Source organism: Zootoca vivipara, chromosome 15 (assembly GCF_965207765.1).
Source record: "Zootoca vivipara chromosome 15, rZooViv2.hap1.1, whole genome shotgun sequence".
Classification (NCBI taxonomy): Eukaryota; Metazoa; Chordata; class Lepidosauria; order Squamata; family Lacertidae; genus Zootoca; species Zootoca vivipara.
Genome location: NC_142598.1, coordinates 37,676,608 through 37,704,591, shown reverse-complemented (window position 1 = coordinate 37,704,591; position 27,984 = coordinate 37,676,608). Strand labels below are relative to the sequence as shown.

At 43.0% G+C, this 27,984-nt stretch overlaps 1 protein-coding gene across 1 annotated transcript in view; it reads right to left on the bottom strand.

Moving 5' to 3' along the window:
- ELAVL2 (ELAV like RNA binding protein 2) overlaps positions 1 to 27,984 on the bottom strand; it is a 124,115-nt gene that overhangs the window by 36,722 nt on the left and 59,409 nt on the right. Inside the window, exons 2-3 of the mRNA XM_035140883.3 lie at positions 20,724 to 20,814; positions 17,793 to 18,036 (exon numbers count right to left, since the gene is read on the bottom strand). Of these exons, the coding sequence (XP_034996774.1) occupies positions 17,793 to 18,036; positions 20,724 to 20,795 (316 nt within the window). The 5' untranslated portion in view covers positions 20,796 to 20,814. The remainder of the gene's footprint in view (positions 1 to 17,792; positions 18,037 to 20,723; positions 20,815 to 27,984) is intronic.

The following is a 27,984-nucleotide window of genomic DNA, read 5'->3' as shown; positions in this document are numbered from 1 at the left end:
TTCAAAGAGCAAGAGCATTGGAGGTGGGCCTGGATACCTCAGCTGGTACAGCATGAGACTTGATCTCAGGGTCATGGGTTCGAGCCCCCACATTGGGCAAAACATTTTTGCATTGCAGGGGGTTGGACGGGACAAACCTCGTGGCCCCTTCCAACTTTATAATTCTACGACTCTAAGTGATATCGAGGATATCACTTAGAGAAAGAAGGAAACCAAAATCACGATATGCACTTCAAATCGTTTTTGGATGATATATCAATATTATCGCTCAACCTCACCCCTGGAAGTTGATTACATGTTAGCAGAGAGGAAGAGATCATGGTAGTGAAGGCAGTTTAGGATTTCACTTGCACAACAGAACTTTCCCCCTCCCTCCAAAAAAATCTGCGCCAAAAGATTAGGGAACCCCCAGAACAATTTTTTTTTAAAGGGCGTGTGGAGGGGAAGGGGAAGTTTTTTCTGGCAAGTGGAAATCCTTGCCCTGATGGAATGAGCTAGCTAGATACCACCTAATGCACTCACACTTTAGAAAAAGTAATACAGGATGTTTTACTCCCCCAAAATGTTGCATAGCTACTATTTTTAATCCGACAAATTTCACTTGAAAATATCTCAAAGGGGTATGTATCATTGAAAGTCCAGTGTGGATCAGTGGAAAACCTTTTCCCAGTGGACGTTCAATTTCAAACCTTTGCTACGAAGAGAATTTCCAAGATTGGGACATTAATAATGCTTGTCATATAGCACAAGCTGAAAGTAATTTATACAGTAGTTGGGAAATGAAATTCCCCAACCTGTGGATAAGCTTTCAAACAAAAACGTTTGAAAATGAATGTTTGGCAAAAGGCTCTCTCCCCCCCCCATTTTTTTTAAAAAAATCCTGATTCAAGTGCACAGATATTTAAAAGCAAACAAAATTAATGTGGGGGAAAGGCAAAATGTTTTGTTGTTGTTTTCGCAGCACTTTTTTCCAAGATGTCCCCTTTAAATGCATGAAGTAACTTTTGTTCCCAATTAACTGCTTAGCAGTTTTAGGAGTTGCATCAGTACTTAAGCTTTATGACTTTCAGAAAAGACTGCTGGTTTACCTAATTCAGTGGTACCTCTTGTTGCGAACGGGATCCGTTCCGGAGCCCCGTTCGCAACATGAAAAGGCCGCATCCTGAAGTGCCGCATCTGTGCATGCGTGTGACACAATGTGAGGCTTCTGCGCAAAGCGAGATTTAGCTCTTCTGCGCATGCGCGCAGGTTACGGGCGCACCAAACCCAGAAGTAACCCGTTCCGGGTTTGGCGCGTGAAAAGACACAACCCGCAGTGGACGTATCATGAAGTATGACTGTATACAACTTTTGTGAACCCAACACTACAACTTTGGCCTGCAGGACATAGAATCCATTCTCTTCTGCCTCTCCCTCCTACTGGGACAACCCAAATGTTTTCATACTGTCCCCTCTTTCCCTCCACCACCATCTCGCTGCCACAAGGGGCGAGGGAGCAGGTAGGGGGAAAACGGCGGTGGCAGGGGTGCAGTAGGGGGGGCATGGTTTCTACTGGCACCCACTGAGTATGGGTGTGTGAGAGACAGACAATGTCTGAGATATACTGACGGTTGCCATCTGCTTTCTAATGCTATTTTTATATTGTTTTAAATGGTTTTATTATTCTTATTTCAGTTATTATTTTTCTGACCCATGCCAGAAAAATAAAATTATTTTTCTGACCCATGCCATGACCATAAAATTTTGAAGAATGGAGGAGAAAATTTAAAAATAAAAAAGATGACAAGACAACTGAGCCTTTATACCAGGCTTCCTCAATCTCGGCCCTCCAGATGTTTTGAGACTACAATTCCCATCATCCCTGACCACTGGTCCTGCTAGCTAGGGATGATGGGAGTTGTAGTCCCAAAACATCTGGAGGGCCGAGTTTGAGGACACCTGCTTTCTACTAATACCAGAATGATCAATTCCAGCAGCAGGCAAGCTCTATGTGCACCTTTCCACCCTGCAGAATACTTCATTTATACCCCACTCTTCGGCCACAAAGCACGATACAATACAAAGCCCGTGGAAAGTACTGTATTAGCAAAATACTTCCGAGTTTAAATAAATCACTTTGTCACTTTCATATCTGAATCAGCCAGTTGTACTCTTGGATCATTCATTGGGCCCAACGAACCACAAATTTTGCTAATGGGAACCCACTCGAAGTCGGCGCTTGCCTGATCTCAGAGGGTAGAGGGTGCCACTGTTGAGATGGCTCTACTCCAGATCCCAACCAACCAAGCTTCCATCACCAATGGTGTAACTAGTAAGGCATTCGTATGTAATCAGGTAAGTCACAGCAATCCAAGTATCAAGAAGGAAAAACTATAGGGGATCATCCCACAGGGGGGAAAAAGGCATGCTCAGCTCTACTCTGTTGAGCAAGATGATAGATCCCATTCCTTTTCCCATTCCCACAGAAGAGTTGAGTGGGAAAGCAATTTTTCACCCAGCTCACCTGCTACAAAGTTATGCAAAGAAAAAAAGAGAAGCGAACTTGCTCTCCTGCTCCCGTTGCATTTAGTCCAGCACCAACAGCCCAGCATGGGTTAATTCTGGTTGCTTATTTTTAGGGGCCTAAGAGCCCATTTACAGTGGCCAAGGCTGAAGGTGTTTCTTCAGCAAAACCATACTGGCAAGGGTAGAAGTGTTATTATTTGTAAGATTTCTTAGCTGCACAACACCAGGAAGTCCCAGAGCAGGTTACATTTTTTTATTTAAAAAAACACGGTATGAAGGTTGGTTAAAACAAACGCAGAAGGCTAAATAGAACATTCACAAATCATAGAAAGGTATGAGTGGAGTTTGGGAGTCCCTTGAGCCATTTTATATGCCTGTTGTCTTTGTCCATGGAGTTTTCTTGGCAGGGATACTGGAGAGGCTTGCCAGTTCCTTCTCCAGGTGGATCACGTTTAGTCAAAACTCTCCACTATGACCTGTCCATCTTGGGTGGCCCTGCATGGCATAGCTCATAGCTTCTCTGAGTTATTCAAGCCCCTTCGCCACGACAAGGCATTGATCCATGAAGGGAAATCAGCCCTGAGTGCTCACTGGAAGTACAGATCCTGAAGCTGAGGCTCCAATACTTTGGCCACCTCATGAGAAGAGAAGACTCCCTGGAAAAGACCCTGATGTTGGGAAAGATGGAGGGCACTAGGAGAAGGGGACGACAGAGGACGAGATGGTTGGACAGTGTTCTCGAAGCTACGAACATGAGTTTGACCAAACTGCGGGAGGCAGTGCAAGACAGGAGTGCCTGGCGTGCTATGGTCCATGGGGTCACGAAGAGTCGGACACGACTAAACGACTAAACAAGACAAACACGAGCCATTTTTAGCAGGATAAAAGAGAATATCCTCACATATGGACATCATGTGGTCAAGGTTTAGGAGTTGGAACAGGCAGTCCACCTGAGGATGTCCAATTCACCACTCAGTGGTATGGGGTACAGGTGACAGTGACAGAAATACCTATGAACAGCTAGTGGACCCATCTTAAATAGGGAGACAACTCATCAGGTGCTAAGAAAGGTTGAAGGAAAGGGCTCCAGTGTCTTGGATTAATATAAATCTACACCAGTGGAAAGGAATTTAGTAGTTACGTTTCAATCCACTGTGGATCCTTTAAAATTCTTATCAACAAAGCTGTTGCTCCATCTTAAATTCAAAGGTAGCCCCACGTAGAGCTCATTGCAGTAGTCTAAGCGGGAGATAACCAGAGCATGTACCACTCTGGTGAGACAGGGCGCTGGCAGGTAGGGTCTCAGATGGAGTTGGTAGACAGCCGCCCTGGACACAGAATTAACCTGCGCCTCCATGGAAAGCTGTGAGTCCAAAATGACTCCCAGGCTGCACACTTGGTGCTTCAGGGGCACAGTTACCCCATTCTGGACCAGGGAGTCCCACCTCACCTGCCCACCCTCTGTCCCGCAGAAACAGTACTTCTGCCTCAACCAAGATTCAACCTCAATCCATTAGCCACCATCTCCCCCCACCCCCCAAAAAATATCCAGGAGATTTTAAAGTCTTATCTGCAAAAAAAACCCAAACAGCCCACCTCACCAGTAGAGCATATTTCTGCTAGGAAGCTCAAAGTAAGGAAATTGAACAGGAGTAAAGATGAACTGCGAATTTACACAGCTAACCTGCACATCCCAGAACAGTCAACTTTAATTCTGAGATAGAAAAATGGAGATTTGTTAAATCAGTATAGAAAAGAGAAGCAACGATTGAAGATAAAGAAAATGAGATGCAGTAAATTAAACCTGAATTGCCTGAGGCAAACGGAAAGTTTTAAACATATTTCTTCACTTTCACACTTTAGGGATGTGAAGGATTATAAGCCAGCCTCTCTGCTACCAATAGGGTTAGCTTCCGCTTCTGAAAAATAAAAATGTGTTTGTGCACGCAGATCTAAAGGCTCAAGTTGAGTAATTTACGCTCATCTGGGTATTCATCCATGCCATTATGCTTCCCATGCTGGGTAATTATAAAAATACCAGCCTTTGACAAGTAAAAAACAGGGACATCATTCAGACTGTCAGCTGTAATGAGTCAAGAATTATTATTGTATATTAGAATTTGAACACAACGAAGTACACACGCTGGTGAAATCACCCTTGCAACTTCAGAAATAGAACCTTTATGAGTTAAATAATTAACCTAACTCAACCAAAGCCAAACCACACTGCTTTCAAAACTCCCCTGAAATTTTTCCTCTTTTTAAAAAATGTAACGTTAATAATGTTTCAGAACATGGGTAGGCAAACTAAGGCCAGGGGGCTGGATTCGGCCCAATAGCCTTCAAAATCCGGCCCGCGGACGGTCCGGGAATCAGTGTGTTTTTACATGAGTAGAATGTGTCCTTTTATTTAAAATGCATCCCTGGGTTATTTGTGGAGCATAGGAATTCGTTCATCATCATCCCCCCCCCCCATATAGTCCGACCCCCCACAAGGTCTGAGGGACAGTGGACCGGCCCCTTGCTGAAAATGTTTGCTGCCCCCTGTTTTAGAACAATCCTTTTTGCTACACAGGCATAAGCAAAAAAACAAACAAAAACAAGCTCTTAAATATTCATGCGAGAAACATACTGGATGCAGGTAAGATCACAGCACAAAACCAAACTTATGAAACGTTGCAGAATCATAGGATATTAGGACGAACCAGCTTCCTACGCTCTTTCCATGAGACTCTCCTCTGAAAAGGCAGAATTCCCCGTGCGATTCTACCCGAAATGGCATTTGAGAAGGATACAGCAAGCAGGGAATGTAGGGAGATCAAAGAGGAAATTGACACACCCCATAATTCCATTTACCCAAAAATCCAGTGGTATAATTTCTTCCAAAGCGTTATGTTAATCTGCTTCTGACTCTGGACTTTGAAAGGCAGAAGGAGAGCTTTCTCTAATGCTTAGCTAAAGTAACCATGCTCCCCCATTTTAAATACTAAACCAGAATAGACGCATGTGGGCTTCAAGGCACTCAAGAAAGGGAGTGAAAAGGAAGAAGCACAAACAGGGCAATTCAGAATGCCAGACACAAAATTTCAGGCCATTAATATCATTAAGCACAGATGTTTAAAATGTGTGTGTGTGTGTGTGTGTGTGTGTGTGTGTGTTTCTAGTGTTTGGTTTTTGCACGTTTGAGAGTGAAAGGAGGCCTTTTTCAAAACCAGACAAATAAAGGCGCCGTTCATATTATGAATTATGAATTCAGAAACTGGAGAAGTTTTACACATTCTAAACCCCTAGCAAATTGGTGCTTTTCCCCATTAACAGCTACAGGAAAAACACATGCATAATGAATCACACAAGAATGTTGCATCACTTGGGAGAGAAAAAAATTACAAATGAAAACCGTGAAACTGTAAACATTAATGGATATTCCAGTAGCAAGCTTCAGAATTAAACTCTAACATAGTCAAAGCTAAAGATCTGACAAGTGAGGGAAGAGGGCCTTCTTGTAGCACCAGGGGTAGGCAACCTAAGGCCCGTGGGCCACAAGCGGCCCACGAGTGTTGTTTAACCAGCCCATGAGCCGGCCGCTCGTTGAGTCCCTGCGCACTGCACTAAACCAGCATGCACAGAACCGGTAATCGCATCTGCGCAGACGCCGGAAACCGTGGGTGTGTGCACTCACTCACACGCACGTGCAATCCAGTCCACGGAGGGATCTGCGCTGGAGTGAACCGGCCCAGGTGAGGTAAACCTTGCCGACCCCTGTTGCAGCAGGTAATTTATTTATACAGTATTTCATCAATAAATAAACTCTGAGAGCACAATGTTTTATTTAACTATTAAACTTCTAAGTCCATCCTTTTTGGGGGGTGCTAGGTGCAGGCAATCATATGTAATAAGAGCATGAGATTGGGTGAGGGAGTAAAAAGTCACACCCAATAGCCATTGATTTGCTTTAAATTTTGATCAACACATACACACATTAACTTTGACCATTTGCACCAACAGAGGAAACTTCTCTCCAAATTTTGAAATATGCCGCTTTCTGGAAAAGTGCAAATGGGATGGGGTTGAGGAATGTAAGCAGGTACAATACTAACTTGCTAATGAAACTTTGAATTCATAAAGAACCTGGACGCTGGACCATAAAGAAGGCTGATCGCCAAAGAAATGATGCTTTTGAATTATGGTGCTGGAGGAGACTCTTGAGAGTCCCATGGACTGCAAGATGATCAAACCTATCCAGTCTGAAGGAAATCAGCCTCGAGTGCTCACTGGAAGGACAGATCCTGAAGCTGAGGCTCCAATACTTTGGCCACCTCATGAGAAGAGAAGACTCCCTGGAAAAGACCCTGATGTTGGGAAAGATGGAGGGCACAAGGAGGAGGAGACGACAGAGGACGAGATGGTTGGACAGTGTTCTTGAAGCTACGAACATGAGTTTGACCAAACTGCGGGAGGCAGTGCAAGACAGGAGTGCCTGGCGTGCTCTGGTCCATGGGGTCACGAAGCGTCAAACATGACTAAACAACAACAATCACTTTAAGAGCATGGAATGTCTTATGAACAACTCAACACTTGGGGCAAAAATAGCACCATGAGAAATCCATAACTGTTAACGACTGCAATTGGTCTTACAGGAAAAAGCAAGGGGTGAGATGGCTAAAAAGAGCTTTATCATGTATAATGAGATGAGAATCCAATGCCTCTATTCAGGCCAGGTCTCTCCATGGTTTTAAGTTTGGTCATTTAAGTTAAGTTGCAATTCAGCATCTTCTCTTTCCAGTCTATTTCTGAAATTCTTTTGTAATATTGTAATAAGACAGCTACTTTGAGATCTTGTATAGAATGTCCTGGGAGATTGACGTGTTCTCCTACTGGTTTCTCTGTCTTGTGATTCCTGATCCATTTATCCTTTGGCGTAGGGTTTGGCCTGTTTGTCCAATATAGCTGAAGGGCACTGTTGGCATTTGATGGCATACACAATGTTAGAAGATGAGCAATTAAATAGTCCTGAGATGGTAAAGCTCAACAACTTCAATCCTATAAAAAGCTCAACAACTTTGGCCGGCCCTCACGCACATTCACTTCATCAAATCTAGCCCTCTTTGAAAAAACGTTTGGGCACCCCTGGATGTGATGAGCACAGACTCTTGGTGGGCAGAACAGAGGAAGATGTCACCTTGGCACAGATTGGCTGCCCTCACTGTGGCAGTGCTGAGATGTAGATGTAACGGATTAGCCCCAGGATGGAAGATTTATTACACCTTGGATTAGAAAGAGTTAATCCACCTCCAGAGGGAAGAAGAAGGTTGTGGGGCCAGGATAGTGGTGGTTTAGGTTAGGCTTAGGCTTGAAGTTAAAGTCTGACAGAGTCAATGTATAACTGTAACTCAGCTTGTAAACTTATGCATCGTTAAGAGAAGAAAAGCCTATGTTCTCAAGAAAATAAAATTCATCTTCTTTTTGTGCCAAAGAGTATCGTCTTGGTTATTCCAGCAGTATATTAAAACTCACAGAGGTGGAGACTCAGAAAAGGGCAAAACTTACCTAAGGAAAAGGGGTAAGGGTTTGTGTCCTAGAGTCACACAGGAAGGGCAGTATGGTGAAAACCTAGAGTGCCACAAGTTTGCCAGGGTGATATGGCAGACTGATACAGTGGGGATCTGAGTTGAGGGAGTCCCTGTTCTGTAGGCAAGAGGTTGTTCATTCAAATAGCCCTGAGTGTTTGTGAGATCAGGCCACGAAAGCTGGAATTAGACTCTCTTTTCTGAGAAGCCCAGAATTGAGGGGTTTATTTTAAGGTGTAAGGAGTTGAGTGGGGATTGCTTTACCCCTGTACCCTTTCGTCTCATAAACTATAGGCAACATGGTCGAGGGGGTTCATTGCAGTAGACATCTGCCCTGGCTCTGTGTACATCTTCAATGACAAAGTGAATGGAGTGATTCAGGTGAGTTTTCCCTTATGCCTGAGTTGGACTGGCCGGTCAACCAGGTGTCTCAAGTCAGATCTGGGGCTCCACTAAAGTTCTGAGCTACTCTGTGGACTCTGGGTGCCCTCAAAATGCAGTACTTTGCAAGCGACCACTTCCATTTTGCTGGTTTACAAAGGAAGCCAAGCTGATGAGGGAAACAGAGAGGAGGGTGTGGAGAGATGAGGGATCTTTCATTTTGACTGATGGGTCTAGTTGTAACCACCCTCCCCATCATTCTCACATAGTACTGAAACTCCCATTTCAGCATAAGGCAGCCAGCTAAATCGTCTCCCTTCCACCCCCCAAAAAAGCCCCAACCCACCGATCTCTCCCTTTTTTTTAATCAAAGGGAGGGAAGGAGGGCAAGCAAGCAAGCAAAAAGATAAGACTCCTTTAAAAAAAAAATACCATTCTTTCTTAATATGGAGGAAAGCTACAACATAAACTCCACCAGAAAATCAAAATTAAAAACCGGTGGGGGTGATTGTGAAGGAGGAAAGTGCTTTCCAGTTCTATTAGGTTCTTCATTTACTTTGCTGCTGGATCTTTGATTGTGTCTAGCCGTGGGGGGTCCCTCTTGTTAGCAGGCTCTGCATAATTAGCTAAGCTCTAAGTGGAAAGATACCAGGTGAAGCTGAAAGAGCTTGCTGGTTTGTGTGAGGGCTTAGGGTCATTTCCTATCAGTTAGGAGGGAGGAGGGAGAGAGAAAACAAAAAGCAGGAGAAACAAATTATCTGCAAAGTATCTGTTCAGCTGAGCTACCCCCCCCCTCTTGTTCAGGGGTATATTGCCTTGTTGAAACACTTATCAGGATGCTACAGTGGTACCTTGGTTCTCAAACGCCAAAAACCCAGAAGTAAGCATTCCAGTTTTCAAACATTTTTCAAAAGCTGGACATCCAATGCGGCTGCTGGCTATTGTTTCTGGGGCGCCTGCACCAATCAGAAGCTGCATCTTGGTTTTCAAACATTTCGGAAGTCTAACGGACTGCCGGAACGGATTAAGCTTTTGTTTTTGCTATTTATTTTGCGTTTTTGAGGCTTTTTCGGTTAATTTGTTTTTGTGACTGTGTGGAATCCAGTTCAGCTACTTACTGAATGATTGACTGACTGTGGAAATGGATAAAAGCCCCACCCCCTCTCATCCAAACAGTCAGACAGACAGACACATAAACATAGGTGTCTTTGAGAAAGGAATGAAGAAATAAAACTCTCAACCGGGGGGGAGGGGAATTGAACTGTTGGGCCTAAGACTCCTGATGTATATTTTGCTCCAGAAAGCTTAGTTTGGTCAGAATTGAGTACACACTTTCAGAGTTAATGTTGAGTACATTACGTCTGGGAAATGTGCTCCCATAGCCACAAGGGGGTGAAAATTTGCGCCCCGGGCTGTTTAGACTAGTCTACCCATGTACTATCTGAAACGCGGGTGGCGCTGTTGGGCTTGCCAATCAGAAGGTTGGCGGTTCAAATCCCCGTGACGGGGTGAGCTCCTGTTGCTTGGTCCCAGCTCCTGCCAACCTAGCAGTTCGAAAGCATGCCAAAAAGTGAAAGTAGATAAATAGGTACCGCTCCGACGGGAAGGTAAACGGCATTTCCGTGCGCTGCTCTGGTTTCGGTATTCCATTGCGCCAGAAGCGGCTCAGTCATACTGGCCACATGACCTGGAAAAACTGCGGACAAACGCCGGCTCCCTCGGCCTGTAAAGCGAGATGAGCACCGCAACCCCAGAGTCGTCTGCGAATGGACTTAAAGTGTCAGGTGTCCTTTACCTTTTGCCTTTACATTACTTCTGGTAAATGAGCCACTATAGCTGCTAGGGGGCCGTGAAAATTTGCGCCCCAGGCTTTTTAGACTCGTCTACCCATGTACCCCATGGCGTGCCTCGGTCCATGGGGTCACGAAGAGTCTGACACTACTAAAAAACAACACCCATGTACTATCTGAAATCAAAGGGGTTGCCAGATGAGAATTTTTTCAGCTTTCCTACCCCACTAATATAATCAGCTAGGCTAAGTAAGATTAGAATGAGCCTCGGTTGCTATAATAAAAGTTTTCTGCCATCTCTTCAAAATCAAGACTTACACACACACACCCAACTGCACCTTTACTTGAACAATTGAGAAGAGGAAGTATTTTAGCTGAATCTTTGCCTTACAAGCTAAAACATGCAATTCCCCCCAATCCATGGTAATTTGGGGGTGCCGGGCGGATATTTGCACCCCGGCGCTGCATCTGCTAAAGACGGCTCTGCCCACGATTGCCAGTGCACAGATTTTCTCAGTCGGGTAAGAGATTTTTTGCTGGGGAAGGGTCTGTTTGCGATTGCCTGTCGCTGTGGCAAGTGGGCGATTGTCGGCGAATGTCAGCGTTGATGCTGCATGTGAGCAATTTTTGGCAATCCCCCCCCCCAAAAAAAGCTGTAAAACTCTGGGCAATCCTCCGCAGTTCAGACCCCATGCCTGTTTATGTGAAAGTAAGATATATATTCTTTGCTTCGCTGTGTCTCATTTTAGACTTGCTTACAATGAATTGTGTTTGCCATATTGATGCCCATTCACCCGGGGTGGAGAGATCCTTTTGAAACTCACTTTCAGGTTGAGACTTGAGAGAGGTTTTAAATAAACTATCAAGATAAAACTAAGGCGCCTGGACGAACTGGAAGTGATCCACTTCTTTGAGAAGTGACTCCCATCCCGCAAACACGCCCCTGCTAGACAAAGCCTCAAAACCACACAACACAAAGGCTGGGTGGTTAACGAATTCCGCACATGCTTATGTAAGTGAACAATTGCCAAGAAAGCCTGGCACATTCACATCTGAATTCCAACATCTCAAAAATGAGGGGGATTGGTAAAATATGGTAAAATATTTAAATACAACAAACAAGAAACTGGCTAGAGATGCAGTTGGATGAGGATGGAGTCAAATATGCGCTAAGAGAACGATGAGGAGATTGTAGACTACTTGCTGAAGAAATTGGGCAGATAATAATAATTAATAATTTAATAATAATAATAATAATAATAATAATATTTATTTATACTCCGCCCATCTGGCTAGGTTTCCCCAGCCACTCTGGGCAGCTTCCAGCAGAATATTAAAATACAATAATTCATCAAATATTAAAAGCTTCCCTAAACAGGGCTGCCTTCAGATGTCTTCTAAACATCAGATAGCTGTTTATTTCTTTGACATCTGATGGAAGGGCATTCCACAGGGCGGGCACCACTACCAAGAAGGCCCTCCGCCTGGTTCCTTGTAACTTCGCTTCTCGCAGCGAGGGAACGGCCAGAAGACCCTCAGCACTGGATTTCAGTGTCCGGGCAGTTCAGATACCTGAACTGAACTTTTGTCAAAAAAGGAGTGTGAGGAACAGAGGAAATTAGTGGAAACAGGGATTGTTTTAGGCCTTGTTGACAAAATAGAAATGAACAAGTCCCTGGTTTTGGATGTGTAGGCATGCACAATGCATTTAATTAGGGTATGAAGGCAAGGATTTTTTTTTAAGGTGAATATTCATCAAACGAAAGAAACTAAAACGGAACTAAACTTTTTTTTAAAAAAAATTAAGAACTAAATTTTACTTGTGCAATACATACTGGCTCCTTTTCGCTTGCATGTCATGAAAGCAGCCCCTTAGCCCCATAGATCTCTCTCCACAAAAAGGTGGAGATGCTTGGTTTTTTGAAATACTGGGGTGTGTCAGGGCCACTGTAAAGCTTTACTGAGAAACAGTCATAACAGTGCCATGTTTGCTATTCTCTGTGCTGAGTTTTATACCATTTGTGCTCTATAGCAGACATCCGATCAGATTCATCATTTGCAACAGCTCCCTGGAAAACCAAGGAGCGTTGTGGGATCTGTAACCAAGAGGGCACTCGGGAGCAATTCTGTTGAACCATTCTGGCACCTTGCAAATATTCACTGTTTAGAAAGTCAAGTCTTTGGAAATCAGATAAATGTTGTTTTCAAACAATCAATAGATTTCTTGGGATACTGTGTTTTCCAGACTTCCTTTGTGCATGCGAACTTCTATGGCATCTCAAGGGTGCCACATCAACCACACATGTTTTAACATTATGTGGAAATGCAGCCATATCAGTGCAACTTGCGCAAGCTCCCACTATTGCATTAAACAACATCACGCAAAAGCAACACAATTACTGTTTCCTCTTTCTGTGCTGAGCAGCTAACACATGAGGGCCAGCCTGTGAATCGTGAATTCGCCCTGTAAAGTGACCCTATTCCCAGGTAAACCCTTCACACAAACCCTCAGATCCCATTTCCATAGTCTCATAAAAGAGGCATAAAAATAAAGCTGGCAGCCATCTTCCCCAATTCTTTAGTATGGTAATAAGAAGAGATGAAGTGTGGAACAGAACAATCTCAAAGAGGCAGACAGAGACCTAGTTTTCCAGTGAGCTAAGCAATGCAGTCAGATGGGCAAGGTACTACTATATTATTATTATTATTATTATTATTATTATTATTATTATTATTATTACTATTCCATTATGTGAGCACACACCTATACTCTGAAGTAGTATAGCCTAGAGACAGTTCTAGCACACTATGCAAAAGTTAGGCTCAAAGTAAAGTTTATCAAGGGGCAAACTTTGCCCTTCGCCAATTTATCCAAGCTTGGTTAATACAAGCATGGGAACTTGCTATATACAGTACTTGATATGCAAAATGCGAGCAGTTTATTTCATGCCCTGTGTGCCTGAATATCAACTCACGCGAATTTCATCAATTAAGGATGCAGTGCAATGACAAAAAGGAAGCACATTACTGAATGGACTTGCCTTCTCAGTCCATAAAGCTCTGATGAACCTCAGTCATCTTCAGAGTCAAGTTTCAGCGATTCCATGGGACACAAAGGAATTCCATAGAGGTACAAGTCATTTTATTATGGTCAATTGCCAATCTCAAGACAGTTAACACCAATGGCAAAATTGAAAAGCTCGAAAGAGGAAAACATGATGTAAAATCACGTAGACATAAAAGCAGTTCTAGGTGGTCATCTACCTCTCAGAAAGGAAACCCTTCTCACCTAGGACTGTCTTAACGGTCAATATATTACACTAATCCAGGATGCTAGTCATTATATGTTGTATTTCAATTGCTGCTGCACAAATTTTGGCTACTTGTATGTTATAGCAGGATTCTTATCTAGGAGCATCAAAGGGGGAAGAAAGTGTTCAGAGAACCCAGTATATTTCTGGAGTATAGGAGTATAACACCAGAGCTTAAATCACTACAGAACAAGCACTGGAAAAAGCACGTGTCCTACAGTTTCAATTTGGCCAGAGTCACAGGGGCAGCATCTCTCCATATGAGACTTTTCTATTGCTTCCTTCAAGAACAGCAGATGGGAGAACACAACATGAAGAAGAAGAAGAAGAAGAAGAAGAAGAAGAAGAAGAAGAAGAAGAAGAAGAAGAAGAAGAAGAAGAGGAGGAGGAGGAGGAGGAGTTTGAATTTGATATCCCGCTTATCACTACCCTAAGGAGTCTCAAAGCGGCTAACGATCTCCTTTCCCCTCCTCCCCCACAGCAAACACTCTGTGAGGTGGGTGGGGCTGAGAGACTTCAGAGAAGTTTGACTAGCCCAAGGTCTCCCAGCAGCTGCATGTGGAGGAGCGGGGAAGCGAACCCGGTTCCCCAGATTACAAGTCTACTGCTCTTAGCCACTACACCACACTGAGGTCATTTTCAAGATGTTAGAGAGAAGAAGAAGAAGAGTCTGGATTCGATATCCCGCTTTATCACTACCCGAAGGAGTCTCAAAGTGGTTAACATTCTCCTTTCCCTTCCTCTCCCACAACAAACATTCTGTGAGGTGAGTGAGGCTGACAAACTTCAGAGAAGTGTGACTAGCCCAAGTTCTCCCAGCAGCTACATGTGGAGGAGCGGAGACACGAACCCGGTTCACCAGATTATGAGTCTACCGCTCTTAACCACTACACCACACTGGCCACATATAGCCAGGATAAAGGCCCTACAATGTTTAGGCAGTTCTGGATTGCTTAGATACGCCATAGGAGGGTACCTGCTACAATAGCTGACAATCAAAGAGGGGGACCTACCCAGATCAGTTTGGCATTCTAGTTTGGTGATACGCTGCTTGATGGCTGGTTTAGCCTGATCAAAACCCATTCTGAGCAAATGATCAAGGGGAAAACCCAGAGCTAAAATTTCAGTTTTGACTGCCTAATACCATCCAGACTGAAATTCATCCTTAAGGACAAGGGGAGCTAGCCCAGTAGGAAAGAAAGATAATCTTAGCTAATAGTTGAGTATAGACATCCATACTCTGGCCCCCACAGAGGTACGGAATTTGGGCTAATGGTTCTGGAGGAGCCGAGCTACTTTGCACACAATATAACTAGACACAATGCGAATGTAAGTATCTGAAGACGGGTGCATGCACATGAAAGCTTATACCCAGAACAAACTTAGTTGGTCTCTAAGGTGCTACTGGACAATTTCTTTATATATTGCAAATGTAACAGTAACAGATACAGGACTTGAAAGTGCCCCTGGGAAACATGGAGATCAGATTCAGTCTCCCTTGTTTAGAACATTGCCACAAACAGGTTTTTTCAGCAAGCATGAACTGAAGACTACAGTTACAATGCAAGACTACAATATGGGGAATTTTCTTTCCAAATATAGTTGTTTTTGACCACTTTGCTCGGTCCCAGCTCCTGCCAACCTAGCAGTTCAAAAGCACGTCAAAGTGCAAGTAGATAAATAGGTACCACCCCGGAAGGAAGGTAAACGGCATTTCCGTGCGCTGCTCTGGTTCGCCAAAAGCGTCTTTGACATGCTGGTCACATGAGCTGGAAGCTGTATGCCGGCTCCCTCAGCCAATAAAGTGAGATGAGCGCCGCAACCCCAGAGTCAGTCACGACTGGACCTAATGGTCAGGGACCCCTTTACCTTTTTATAACGTAAAGCAAAACATGTATAAATCCTAGCTGCCTATTTTGTAAATTTTATTTCTGGTAGTTTCTAAACCTGGTCTTTTGGTTTGCTTCACTCTGTTACAACTGCTAAAAATAATAATCAGTTGAGGCCCTAATGTCTGCACAGGATTCTGTTAACAGATCTCTCCCTAGAGTTCTTCGATGACCATACTGCAAGTCGGAAATACCTACATTCTCCCTCGCCATCTCCCTCAACGTTCCCAGAACATAGGACTTCAATCAATAACAGGTGCTCCTCTTGGAAAGATAACAATTTTGCACTCCTCCAAATTTGGACATTTCTACATAAGATCGGTGAAGCCTGGAAGAATAAACAGTTGGCACCCATTTTCAAGTTGAGTGGGCATGTTTAGGACAGCTTTCCTGCTAGTAATCCAAAATGAAGATGTTGCCAAGGATTGAGCTGTGGTTGCCCAACAAGCGGCAGAGCAGGAAATTCGCAATTTGCCATGGCAGTTCAGAACTGATTCCAGAAGGGGTCTCAAAAGCTACTGCGCTATTTCAGCCTTTTCCCACCACAGTGGTGGTGCAGGAACTTTCTCAGCCAACGAATGAGCCCAGTGGGCTTTGCTCTGAGAAGGACCTCCTCTGCCCCTTCTTCAGACAGAGGAACTGGGGAGGTGGTGGAAGCCAACAGCATGGTACAATCCTTTCCCCCGGGTCCTATAAGAAAGTATTCTCTATGCTCCCCATCTCACTTCAGTGAGGGGCCACTGGTTCTCCACAGAGCCTCTTAAACCCAGGCTTATTGCCTTATCCATTGCAGAAACTGTGACTGGACAGGAGTCCCCTCAAAACTTATAATTACAACTTGCTTGAATTGCAATTCTTGATTTTCCAAAAAAAGACGCTCTTCCATTATCAAATACAAGCAGTGAATGTGCAGATGGCGAGCAGAACAAAGACTTAGCAAGGACCACACACTTTCTATCCCCTTCCATAAAGTGCATTAAGCCAAACCATGCTCCCCCCTCCAATCACTTAAGTGGCTAACATTTTATATACTGCTAATTATTCAACCCAACTTTCCAGCTGCAAGTGCAATTCTTTTCAAGCACTGGAGAGTCACAACAACTAAGCTTCTTTACTGCCTTTTTTGGCCCAAAACCTCAGGAGAGATTCCAAGATCCAAGTGTCAATATGGCAGCCAACTTTGGAACAGGGTGATGAATGGGAACAAAGAGGGGGAAAGATGGCAAGCAACACTGGGATGCTGCCAAGAGAATAATGCAAATGCAGAACCTTGAGACAAAGTCGGGGGGGGGGCTTTGTCAAACTATTAGCACATGAGCAAACTTAGGTTTATCAGCCAAGGGTGACCTGCAATGAACTAGAAAAGTACAGGGTGGATTCAGTGCCTTGAAGTCAATGGAATTTGCTGCGCTTGAGAGAGACCTGCAAATCCATACCTTCGTGTTATGTACCGTATTTTTCCATGTATAAAACGCCACCATGTATAAGACGATCCCTATTTTTTGAGCCCCAAATTAAGAAACAATTAATTCAAACATTCCGTGTATAAGACAACCCCCAATTTTAAACTTAAAAAAAATGGGGGAAAATATAGTCTTATACATGGACTATAAAATACAGTTTTTCACATGGTCTACTTCTGTGAGCAGAAAACAGCTGGGGGGTGTTTAGTACCACGTGGCTTCCTCAACTTGGACTAAAACACTAACTGATTCCTGTCCTTAAGGTTCACTGGGCATCCATACCTGTATACTCTTTGGACGTTTTCTGATCCTATATTGCACTTTTTAAAAGACCTTTATTTTACTACCCAAAATTGCCACCGTTGGGTTTTGTTAAAAGGAAAATTATTTTCAGCTCTGCATTGGCTATGAAGGGTTAAGGGATATATAAGGCCAATTTTTAAAAATTTCCAGAAGCGTCCACACATGACTCATTTGATCTTTTTTCTCAGAACATTTAAGGTGGATTGCAAAGGTCAGCTTCACTTTCTGGTGTTTTCCAGTCACCTTCGCCCCATGACAACAATTAAGCTACAAGTAGGCAGTTTCAAAATCTGTCAAGACTTCATTTTTCTGTAGAGAAAACCAAGAATTGCTAAGAAGATGGACGTGCATGTTGCCTTGGCAATAATATATTGCTCTCCAAAAGCCTTTGCAGCCTCCCCAAACTATTCTTTGATATTAAGCTTTCTAGTTCTCACATTACAGATGAGATAAAACACCACGTTCCCCACCACCACCATTGAAATTCGGAAGTAATGCAGAAATTCAGAAGTAATTCAGACTCCTGTTTAAGCAGTGACACCTATGTGTCGGTGCATATGCAAAAACCTAGTGGGTTACGTACCTGTTATTTTGTCTCTTACAAGTTTGCAGGATTCTATCTCGCCAATGCTCCCGAACAGACTTTTGAGCTCCTCCTGTGTCATATTCTGAGGAAGATAGTTGACTATTAAATTGGTTTTGCTGTCCTCCGTGTTTCCAGAGTCCACTGGTGATGAGCAGTTGTTGTTTATGGTAGTAGGACCATTGGCTGTGTTATTGCAAGTTGGCCCATTAGACAGTTGTGTTTCCATGGCAGCAATTACCTGCTAAAAACAGAGAAAATGGGAACTGTCAGAATTCATATTTCAGAATCTATCAGCGGTTCTAGCCAAGAACTTAAAGCTTTGTCACTATAAAACAGTGCCCAATTGTCAGGTCTGCAATAATGGTCTTAACAATAAAATGAAACAGTTTTAATTATCTAGCAATAAAATCCATTTAGAAGTTTTTTTAAAAAAACAACAACAACAAAGGTTTTACTGAAAGATTTTATAAGTTAGGGCTGGGGGAGAAATCCCATGGGCTTTAACTGACAGCAAGGGATTAGAAATATTTTTCCCCCTAAGCCAGGGCTGTTATTTCAGTAAATCCTAAGATTCAACTGTGCAAATACAAAATTCAGATGAAGTCTCAGAGTTGTTCAGATAAGGGGAACACAAACTAGAAATTTCAATGGTGATTGCAAAAGCTAAATTAACAATGGCAATCAATGGCAGACTTCACGAAAGGCATTACTAGAAACGATGTACTGTTTTGGTTACTTTTGCAGTATTGAAGAGAGTTGGCTGCATTGGTCACAATGCTGGCAAAATACGAATTTCTGCTCCAAAATCTTGCATTTAAGTGAGGATTAAAACAGAGTGGGCGTTTGCCTTCTGACATAAGCCCTTTTTTGCCGGTGACTCTAAGATAGGAAAAGGTGCACCCAACAATTATTACAAGTATTTTGACGTCACCTGCTCTTCTCAATGTTCCTAGAGAAGAGCGTCTAGATCTTTGTATCTAGGCTTCTAGTTTAACTGGACTAACCTCAAACACTGCCCACCAGAAGAACTGGGGTTGCTCATTTAAGATATGGCTATTCTAAATGTGTGAATTCATTTCAATTTAAGGTTTGCTACTGCTTGGCAATCGCTGGGTACTGCTGACATTTTACAGCTCAGAGCCTGAGATTTCAATCAAATCTGGCGAATTCCATCAATTTAAAGAATTTCAATCCATTTCTTTTCCAATACGAAACACAAAACCCTATTTCAACTTGCACCAGTAAAACTGTTCTCTACTCTAAAGCTCCACAAAGGAACCTTCAGCTTAGAGTCAGCAATATGCCTTTTGGCAAAACATGCTTTTTTCTGCCTTTGTTCAAGAAGACTTACAATTGTATATTGACAATAATGGGAATAAGTCTGTATTTACGTTAACTGCACATATTTTGCGAAGGGATGAGGGGATTATGGATTAACCCAGGAGATAACTGGGTTCCAGGAAAAAAGAAGAAGAGAAAGATTCTCTTCAGTGTGTGTATCTAAAGAATCACATCTTCTTGACAAGCAATCCTTTCACTTCAACCAACAAACTCTACACAAAAGACTCTAAGCAAAACTAAACTGCCTACACACAAAATGACCAAGAACACTTTAAGCAAGTCACTGTTCAAATATTCCTGTTATACCTGCCAGAAGTTGAATAACTGTTGGGCCAAAACATTGCTTTCAGACTAAAGCTTTCTAAAAATAAAAATGTTTTTTTAAGTGTTTGTTGTTTGAAACAATTTTTAAAAGGCTTCTTCAAACAAAAAAACCAACCACAGTATCATCCTATAGCTGCATACTGTATTTTCATATTCAGACAGCAAGAATGAAATCCTATACCATCATTCAAATGAACAAATTCAGGAGTCTGGATTCCATGGAACAGCTCAATCGTTAGATAATGATATTTTTAATCTCAGGGTTCTAAGGTTCCAGCTCCATGTTGGGCAAAAAGGTTCCAACTCTACAATTTTATGATTCTATGTCAGGCACCCTCAAACTGCGGCCCTCCAGATGTTGTGGCATACAACTCCCATGATCCCTAGCTAACAGGACCAGTGGTCGGGGAAGATAGGAATTGTAGTCCAAAACATCTGGAGGGCCGAAGTTTGGGGATGCCTGTTCTATGTTCTGTAATTCTGTCTCAGCTACAAGACCATCTGCACTGTTCCAAATAAAGCAATGCTATTAAACAGGGGTTTTTTTCCCCAGCCAGAGCTCACCGCAGCCTCTCTCATGTGAGAGCCATTGGCCTTCTAAGAGAACAAGGGAGATGTTCATGTGAGCTCCAGCACCTCTTTTTCTAGAAAAATAACACTGCTAATAAATCTGTATTTTAATACATAGTTCCTATCCCACTGAAGGTGTCAGAATAAAATCTTAGCTGTCACCTGATACAGATCAGGCTTTTCAATATATTTAAAAATATATTTCCCTCTCTCTCTCTCTCTCTCTCTCTTTTTACCGGCCAAAGTACCGTAATTTGAATGGAATTCTATTAATTTCATCAGTAACCAAAAAAATACACAACATAAATATATTTTCTCTCTCTCCAAAGTTACTGTTATTCAGCATTCAGACCATACCAAAACCAGCTTTAGTGCAAACTCTGCTCTTTTGAAAGCAAGTGTTCGACTTATGTGTTCGATTCCAGTACCAAGTTACTATGAGGAAAGTCGGGGGACGTTATTCGAGGAAGTCACTTGTATTATTTTACAAGTTCAGAGGATGCCCTGAGAGACCCCCGTCCCCAAACCGGGGAGACAGACTGATTCCTGCACCACCAAAACTTGAAAGAGAAGGTGTCGTATGCAGAGGTATTCCGAATATAATTTGAAGTGTTTGGTATGGCCTCAGCACTACTTTTCAACATGTCGAAATTTATCCTACAGAATTTAATTAAAAAAAAATATCCCACAGACCCCAGTCCACGGCTCAGCCGCCCACGAACCACTTCTAAGCAGAGAAGCCACATCACACAGTCTGACTGCCATGTTAGTTTGGAGTTGCCGGCTGCAATATGGACACAAAAAGTACCGTAATGTTAGATTAGCAAAAGATAATGCAACAAATCAGTCTGTACAAATTTACCGTTAATTGTCTTTATTATTCCCAGCACGTCCATGCAGTGTGGCTTAATAGAATTTTCAGGCAATTCCAATCTAATCTTTTTCAAATTCGTTTAATGTGCCGCCGCCATTGCTTTGCATGAATTAAGACACTTTTTTTAGAAGCTTGGCGGTTTTTTTATTTTTTAAAAAAAGGGTGGCACAAGCTAGCTTCATTTGCACCCAAGCCTTAAACCCAGTGCTGCTTCTCCAAACCCCCCCCCCCAAATGTTTAGGGGTGCTCTCGTTTTGACTCAAGAAAACCACCATTTTATATTTCAAATCGGGGGAAATAAATACAGTAAATGGAAAAAAAGTATGAAGATTCACAAAATGTTTAGGGGTGTGCGTACCCCTGCGTCCCCCCCCCAAGAAAAAGCACTGCTTAAATCTTTAATAAATGCATGGGTTGTAGAGAAGTGTCTACGATGAGCACATTGGGGCAGGCAGGGAAAGGGAATTAAATGCCTAGTGGAGACAGGTAAAATGAGAAAATGTAGCTGAACTGTGTGTCCACAGGCAATTTTATACATATTCCCCTTAATAAAAGCCTTCTAAATTACATATCAGTTCCCGTCTAGCTCTGTAGAATCCACCCTGTTCATAAATAATATCCTTAGTAGGATGTAAGTTGCTTTGTTCAATTTGATGTTGTAATAGCACCCTCATTCAGTGTGTATTTATTGGGAAGCATTAGTGAGAGCTGAGAAGCATTGCAGAGATGGAACAACAGAGTCACTATAAAGAAATTGTCTTCAATAATGCATTGTTCCCAGGCACACAGAGAAATTAAGTTAGGCCCCTTGCAAATTGTAAACCTGCCAGGATTGAAAATTTTGCGAAACTAGGCACTGACAAATACTGCTAATGTGTCGTTTGCAGCTTTCTGAACTTGGTCAGCGCTGGCAAGATAGTCAAGGCAGGACAGAAGTGATTTTTTAAGAGAATACACAAAGCTATCTTTGCTAACTCTTCCAAGCTGGACTTATTTGCCAAAATACGATTGTATGCCAATCTGTCCTGTTAAAACATAGATACATGTATGTAAACACAGCATTGGGTGGGGGGGGGGACTGCCTTTTGGAGCAAATTCATTCTTCGGGACAATTATTTTTGTGCTTTCAATCACACAAATTGAAGAGCTTAGCTCAGTCTTGCAAAGAAGAGATCCACAAAAATTCCCAGCTAATGGGAATAGAGTTACTGAACACCACAGCTTTCGTTAGGTTGTTTGTAGCACAACAAGAGCTTGAAATAAAATATTATCTTCCAATTTACAAAAAAGGGGGGGATGCCACCTTATCACTTATACACAATGCAAGTGCTACAGACAACCATGTACACGGCAGGTTCAAACTTTCATACCGCAAACATCATTTGGTCAAAAGTTCAAAATCGTTAAGATTAAAATGCAGCCGTTGCAAAATTAAGTATATTAATAGTCAACTAGCTCACTGGATTGCTTGCAAATCTGCACCCCTACATATATGGCCTCAATTAAGTGGTAAGGCACCTAAGCTGTAGAATTTTTCTCTATCCACTGCAAAAAGCACATACTCTGCTGTAAAACAGTGAATCCTCCAAGGACAGAATTATCAAGTTACAAGTTGAATATGAATGAGATAAGCTGGGGAAAATTCAACACGAGATGGAACACATACTGAACAGGAATGACATTTATTAGCTGTTCATGTAATACCTTGACAAACCTGATAAAAGCAGTTGTACAGGATACATTTAGTGTCCTGTCATTGTACACATTCGCTAGAAGACACATCACACTTCACTGTATCATTTAAAAAAAAAACTACATTCTTCCAAAGGAATAAAAGATGTCTGCAGCTTCAGTGGCACCGTGAGCTTTTAATACAATGGTAAGCAAAGACGAAAAGGCTGTGCTCTTTCTGAGCCAAGCCAGAAGATGATGGCTGCTTAGGACTATATCCAGACCTTCAGCAGGGGCAAGGCAGGCTCCACAACCAGTGTTGGAAACTCAGGTATATAAGCCAGGCGCCAAACGACTCATTAAACCAGGGTCACAGTTGCCGGACCAGAATGACTAGTGGACATTTTGGGACTGGGCGGCTCAAAAGCCGTATTTCTCAATGGTTCCTGAAATTCGTTCTGATTGTGTAGGTAAAATAGGACGGATGGAATTCTACAGGATGCGTTGCTAGTGTGTGAAAACAGTCGTCAAGATCCAAAGATCTCCAGAAGGTGGAGACATCAAGGTGCCACCTGGAGCATGGGCATCTACCTTCACTTGGTCACAAGTGGCCGATAACCAGGTGCAAAATGCACCTGGTGAAATTCAAACGCTGTACACAACCAGTCTTTCCTTTCCCCTGAAGCCCTCTGTAGCACCACACCTCCAAAAGCCTTTCCAGAGGGCAGGAGGAGACCTATCAACATAACTGCCAAGTACCCCGTTTTCCCCGGGAAACCCCCATTTTTTCATCCGTTTCCCGGCGGTCCCCGGTATCTCTTCATCCCCCGTTATTCTCCCTTATATTCTCCTTCCGGCGGCCATTTTTTCTGATTTGCCCATCTACGGGCACAAAAAATGGCCAGCGCCGGCTTCAAAAGTCACGTCTACGCATGTCCGGAAGTGCGTAGACGTGACTTCCGGTGGCGCCGGCCATTTTTGGTGCCCATAGATTGGCAGAGTGACACCGGAAGTTGCGTCTACGCACTTCTGGACATGCGTAGACGCAACTTTCGAAGCCGGCGCCGGCCATTTTTGGTGCCCATAGATGGGCAAAGCGACACCGGAAGTTGTGTCTATGCAACTTCCGGTGTCACGCACCTCCCGGTCCCGGATTCTGCAGTCCAGGACTTGGCAGGTATGCCTATCAAATGTTTCCCGCAATGTTTGCAATGGGCATGGGAACCAATACAAAATATTTGGCAAAGAAATACAATGTCCTGAAACCGACTACCTCTATCTCTGTGTTCTTGCTACTAATAACATGCAACGTGTGAGATATCTTTCTCACTATTAAGACAACACAGAGCTCCTTCAAAGGACACCAAACCTCTACAAATTGCCAAGGAAATTTCCCAGGACTAAGGGGAAGTGGAAATGAAAAACCTCAAGAGAACTATTTTATGTACTCTTAACGTGCACAGAAGCAACACTGGCCGTTTAAGATTAAAGGGAAATTGTCTCAAGAATAAACGGCAGCCTTTGGGAAAATCCCTCTTCTAACATCACAAAAACACCCACTCAATTGGAATGCAAACCAAGCAATTAATGTACAGAGGTTTGAGGTTTGTAAGGAAGCACAGCGGACATGGCAGAGACAAGCAAGTTATTGGAAGGAGGACAGCAGACACTACAAACACCACTCAGGTTAGCGACCGAAATAAATCGATTTAACCAGAACACTGGAAACTTTTAGGATGTGTTCTAACTCTAGGAACAAGTAATGGTGTGTTCTTGAATCAGCACCATTGCTTACAAACAGAAAAATATCCTACCTTGTCATTTAAGAAACAAAGTGAATCGCCTTTTAGCGATAAGAAATCGGCAGGTTATGGCAAGCGATAATAAATAGCATTAGGGCCCATGGTAGAAATACACAACACTCACAACAGGACTGGCAAATCCCACATTCTCCCAGTATTATTTAAGCCAAGGAATGAGCCTATGCTTAATCCCTATTTCTGCCAGTGGAAGCCCGTGAAGAGGCACTGGGGAAAATAGGGATAAACATGGCCTCATTACAGAGGGGAAGAAAACATTTTGCTAGGCCCGTGACTAGTATGGTGCATAATGCAATTTCAGTTTTGTTGTGTTTTTACGCAGGTAACGGAAGTTGTCTGCACAAATTCAACATGCCCAATTATCCATTAACAGACTTTAGCTACCCTGACACAAAATTTTAGGTATCAGCTGCAGGCAAGCCAAACACGCGAACGAAAGTCGAAATAAAATTTCTCACAAGGTCAGCCAGCCTATTTTTAAATTGCTTGTATCTAGCATACCTTTTAACACCCCCCGCACCCCCATTTTATGTACCTGCATATCCATGGGCAGAAACGGAACAGTAATGTAAATTCAAGCTAAGAGTATAAGCTACTTATTTGCTTTCATTCTAGTCTGCTGTTACATCAAACACAAACCTTTGTAGTACCACAGAATCATTAGTTGTTCCATACGGGCATCGAACCTGCAACCTTGGCACTATCAGCGCCACACTCAAACCAGCTGAGCTATCCAGGCTTTTTCACTTTTTACTTGCAACCCGAAAGGATGCCACCAAGTTTAACATGGCCCAGAGCCCAGCCAGCTGGCAAAACGCTGCCCATCCAGCGGGGGGGGGGGGGCTTAATTGGGCCTTTGGATGCCAACATTTTGGCGGGAAATCCCCTTTTCCTTGATTCTCTTCCGCCGAGACCACATAACACCAGTCCTGAAAGACCTACATTGGCTCCCAGTACGTTTCTGAGCACAATTCAAAGTGTTGGTGCTGACCTTTAAAGCCCTAAACAGCCTCGGTCCAGTATACCTGAAGGAGCGTCTCCTCCCGCATCGTTCTTCCCGGACACTGAGGTCCAGTGCCAAGGGCCTTCTGGCGGTTCCCTCACTACGAGAAGCCAAGTTACAGGGAACCAGGCAGAGGGCCTCCTCGGTAGTGGCACCCGCCCTGTGGAATGCCCTCCCACCAGAGGTCAAAGAGAACAACAATTACCAGACCTTTAGAAGGCATCTTAAGGCAGCCCTGTTTAGGGAAGCTTTTAATGTTTGATGGATTTCTGTATTTTAATATTTTGTTGGAAGCTGCCCAGAGTGGCTGGGGGAACCTGGCCAGGTGGGCGGGGTATAAATATATTATTATTATTATTATTATTATTATTATTATTATTATTATTATTAGGGCTCCAGTTGCTGGGGATGGTGGACAGAACTGAGGTCCACAACCATCGCCCACCTGGGAAGGGATGGGCAGCCAATTTGACCTAAGCTTCTCCACCCCTATTCCTCTTTCTTCATAATCCTAGAAACAGTACATGAGAGGAAAAAGCCTCTTGAGTATCTCGGACTCTCACTGTTTGTCAGGTGCCGTCAAATTGCGAAAACACTAAAATGCTTCGTAGTGTGCTTCAAGTCCTGGCATTAACCTCCTGAAAAGGCAGAAAGCCACGGCAGAAGCGATGTCTGAACAAGACAAGAGAGCTCCAAAAAAGAGCAAACTTCAGTAGCCTTGCTACAAGACCTGAAGACTCTGGATCAGGCCTAGGCAAACTCGGCCTTCCAGATGTTTTGGGACTACAACTCCCATCATCCCTAGCTAACAGGACCGGTGGACAGAGAAGATGGGAGTTGTAGTCCCAAAACATCTGGAGGGCCAAGTTTACCTACGCCTGCTCTGGATTTTCACCAAGAGAGGTGGTGAAGATACTTGGGCCACGCCTGCAACTGGAAGCAGCATGCCGATGGATTATCCAAGATCACTCCCAAAGCTAAGTCTAAGTTGTTCCAGAAGCTGATCACCATTCTCCCTGCTACAAAGGAAACCCTGCTTCTATTTCCGTTACCCCAAGGATCCTGGAAAAAGAACTTTTCTTAAGTGTAGGGCTGGGCGATATCTGGTTTTCAACATCGTGATATATCGCCAGCTAAGCATCACGATAAACTGATGTATCACAATATCTGAAATAAGGATGGAGCTATGTAGAGACATTGGCGGGCTTCACGGTTTTCCCTGCATCGTGATTTTTGCCAGCGCCTGCTCTCGTGATTTGCTGCCCCTTGCAAATCCTCCCTCAGGGGACAGCTCCACAGTTTTTCCCACATTGTGATTTTTGCATGGAGCAAATGCATATATGTACGTCATGATTCACAATATATTGCCGGGTCAAAAATTATGAAACAGACGGTCACAAAATGGACTTCAAACCGGTTTGGGGTGATATATTGATATATCGAGAGCTAGTGTACCATAGTGATGCAAGCATAACCTGGGAAATACAAGCCAAATATTTGCTCATCAGCCTTGCAGAAACCACTCCAATCTACTGTTCCACCTCACTGTGTTGGTGTTGACCTTTAAAGCCCTAAGCGGCCTCAGTCTTGTAAACCTGAAGGAGCGTGTCCACCCCCACCATTCAGCCCGGACACTGAGGTCCAGCTCCGAGGGCCTTCTGGCGGTTTCCTCACTGTGAGAAGTGAAGTTACAGGGAAGCAGGCAGAGGGCCTTCTTGGTAGTGGCACCCGCCCTGTGGAATGCCATTCCAACAGATGTCAAGGAAATAAGCAGCTATCCTATTTTTAAAAGACATCTGAAGGCAGCCCTGTTTAGGGAAGTTTTTAATATTTAATGCTGTATTGTGTTAATATTCAATTGGGAGCCGCCCAGAGTGGCTGGGGAGACTCAGCCAGATGGGCGGGGTACAAATAATAAATTATCATTGTCATTGTCATCATCATCATCATCATCATCATCATCACTGTCTGCAACACAAGGAGCACAATAGGGACCACACCTTTATAGGACTGTTGCAAAGGCTCTCTACCAGGGTGGATTTGATTTGATTTAAATCAAATCAATTTAAATCATGATTTAAATCACTAGTCAGTAAGACTTGATTTATTTATTTATTTTACAGAGAGACTCATTCTTGCTGGTATAATCTTAATATTTGCAACCAGATGAAGGTTTCATTTTTCGAATAATAAATTTTCAGAGTAGTTTTGACAGTTATATCAAACATTACTGATTTGGTTATACTATTAGAAATACAAGGACAGGCAATTATGAAATTATTGTTTCTATTTGGACAGCTTTTCTGCTGCACTTTATTGGAAGGAGAAAATCAATCATTTCCTTAATAAAAAATTCAACAATTTATTTAACTGAAACAATAACAATATAGCATATGTATCCATGTTTGTTAACTGGGGTGGTTAAGCGATTTATTTTTATTAACCCTTAGACTGAGTTTTAGCACACATGAAAAACTTAAAACAAATCCCTATTCCCTGATGAATAGCCTTTGGACTATTATGTAACTTTAATAGAAAAGATTTTTCCTCCCAAAGCATTTTATTTTAAAAATCTGATTTAAAAAA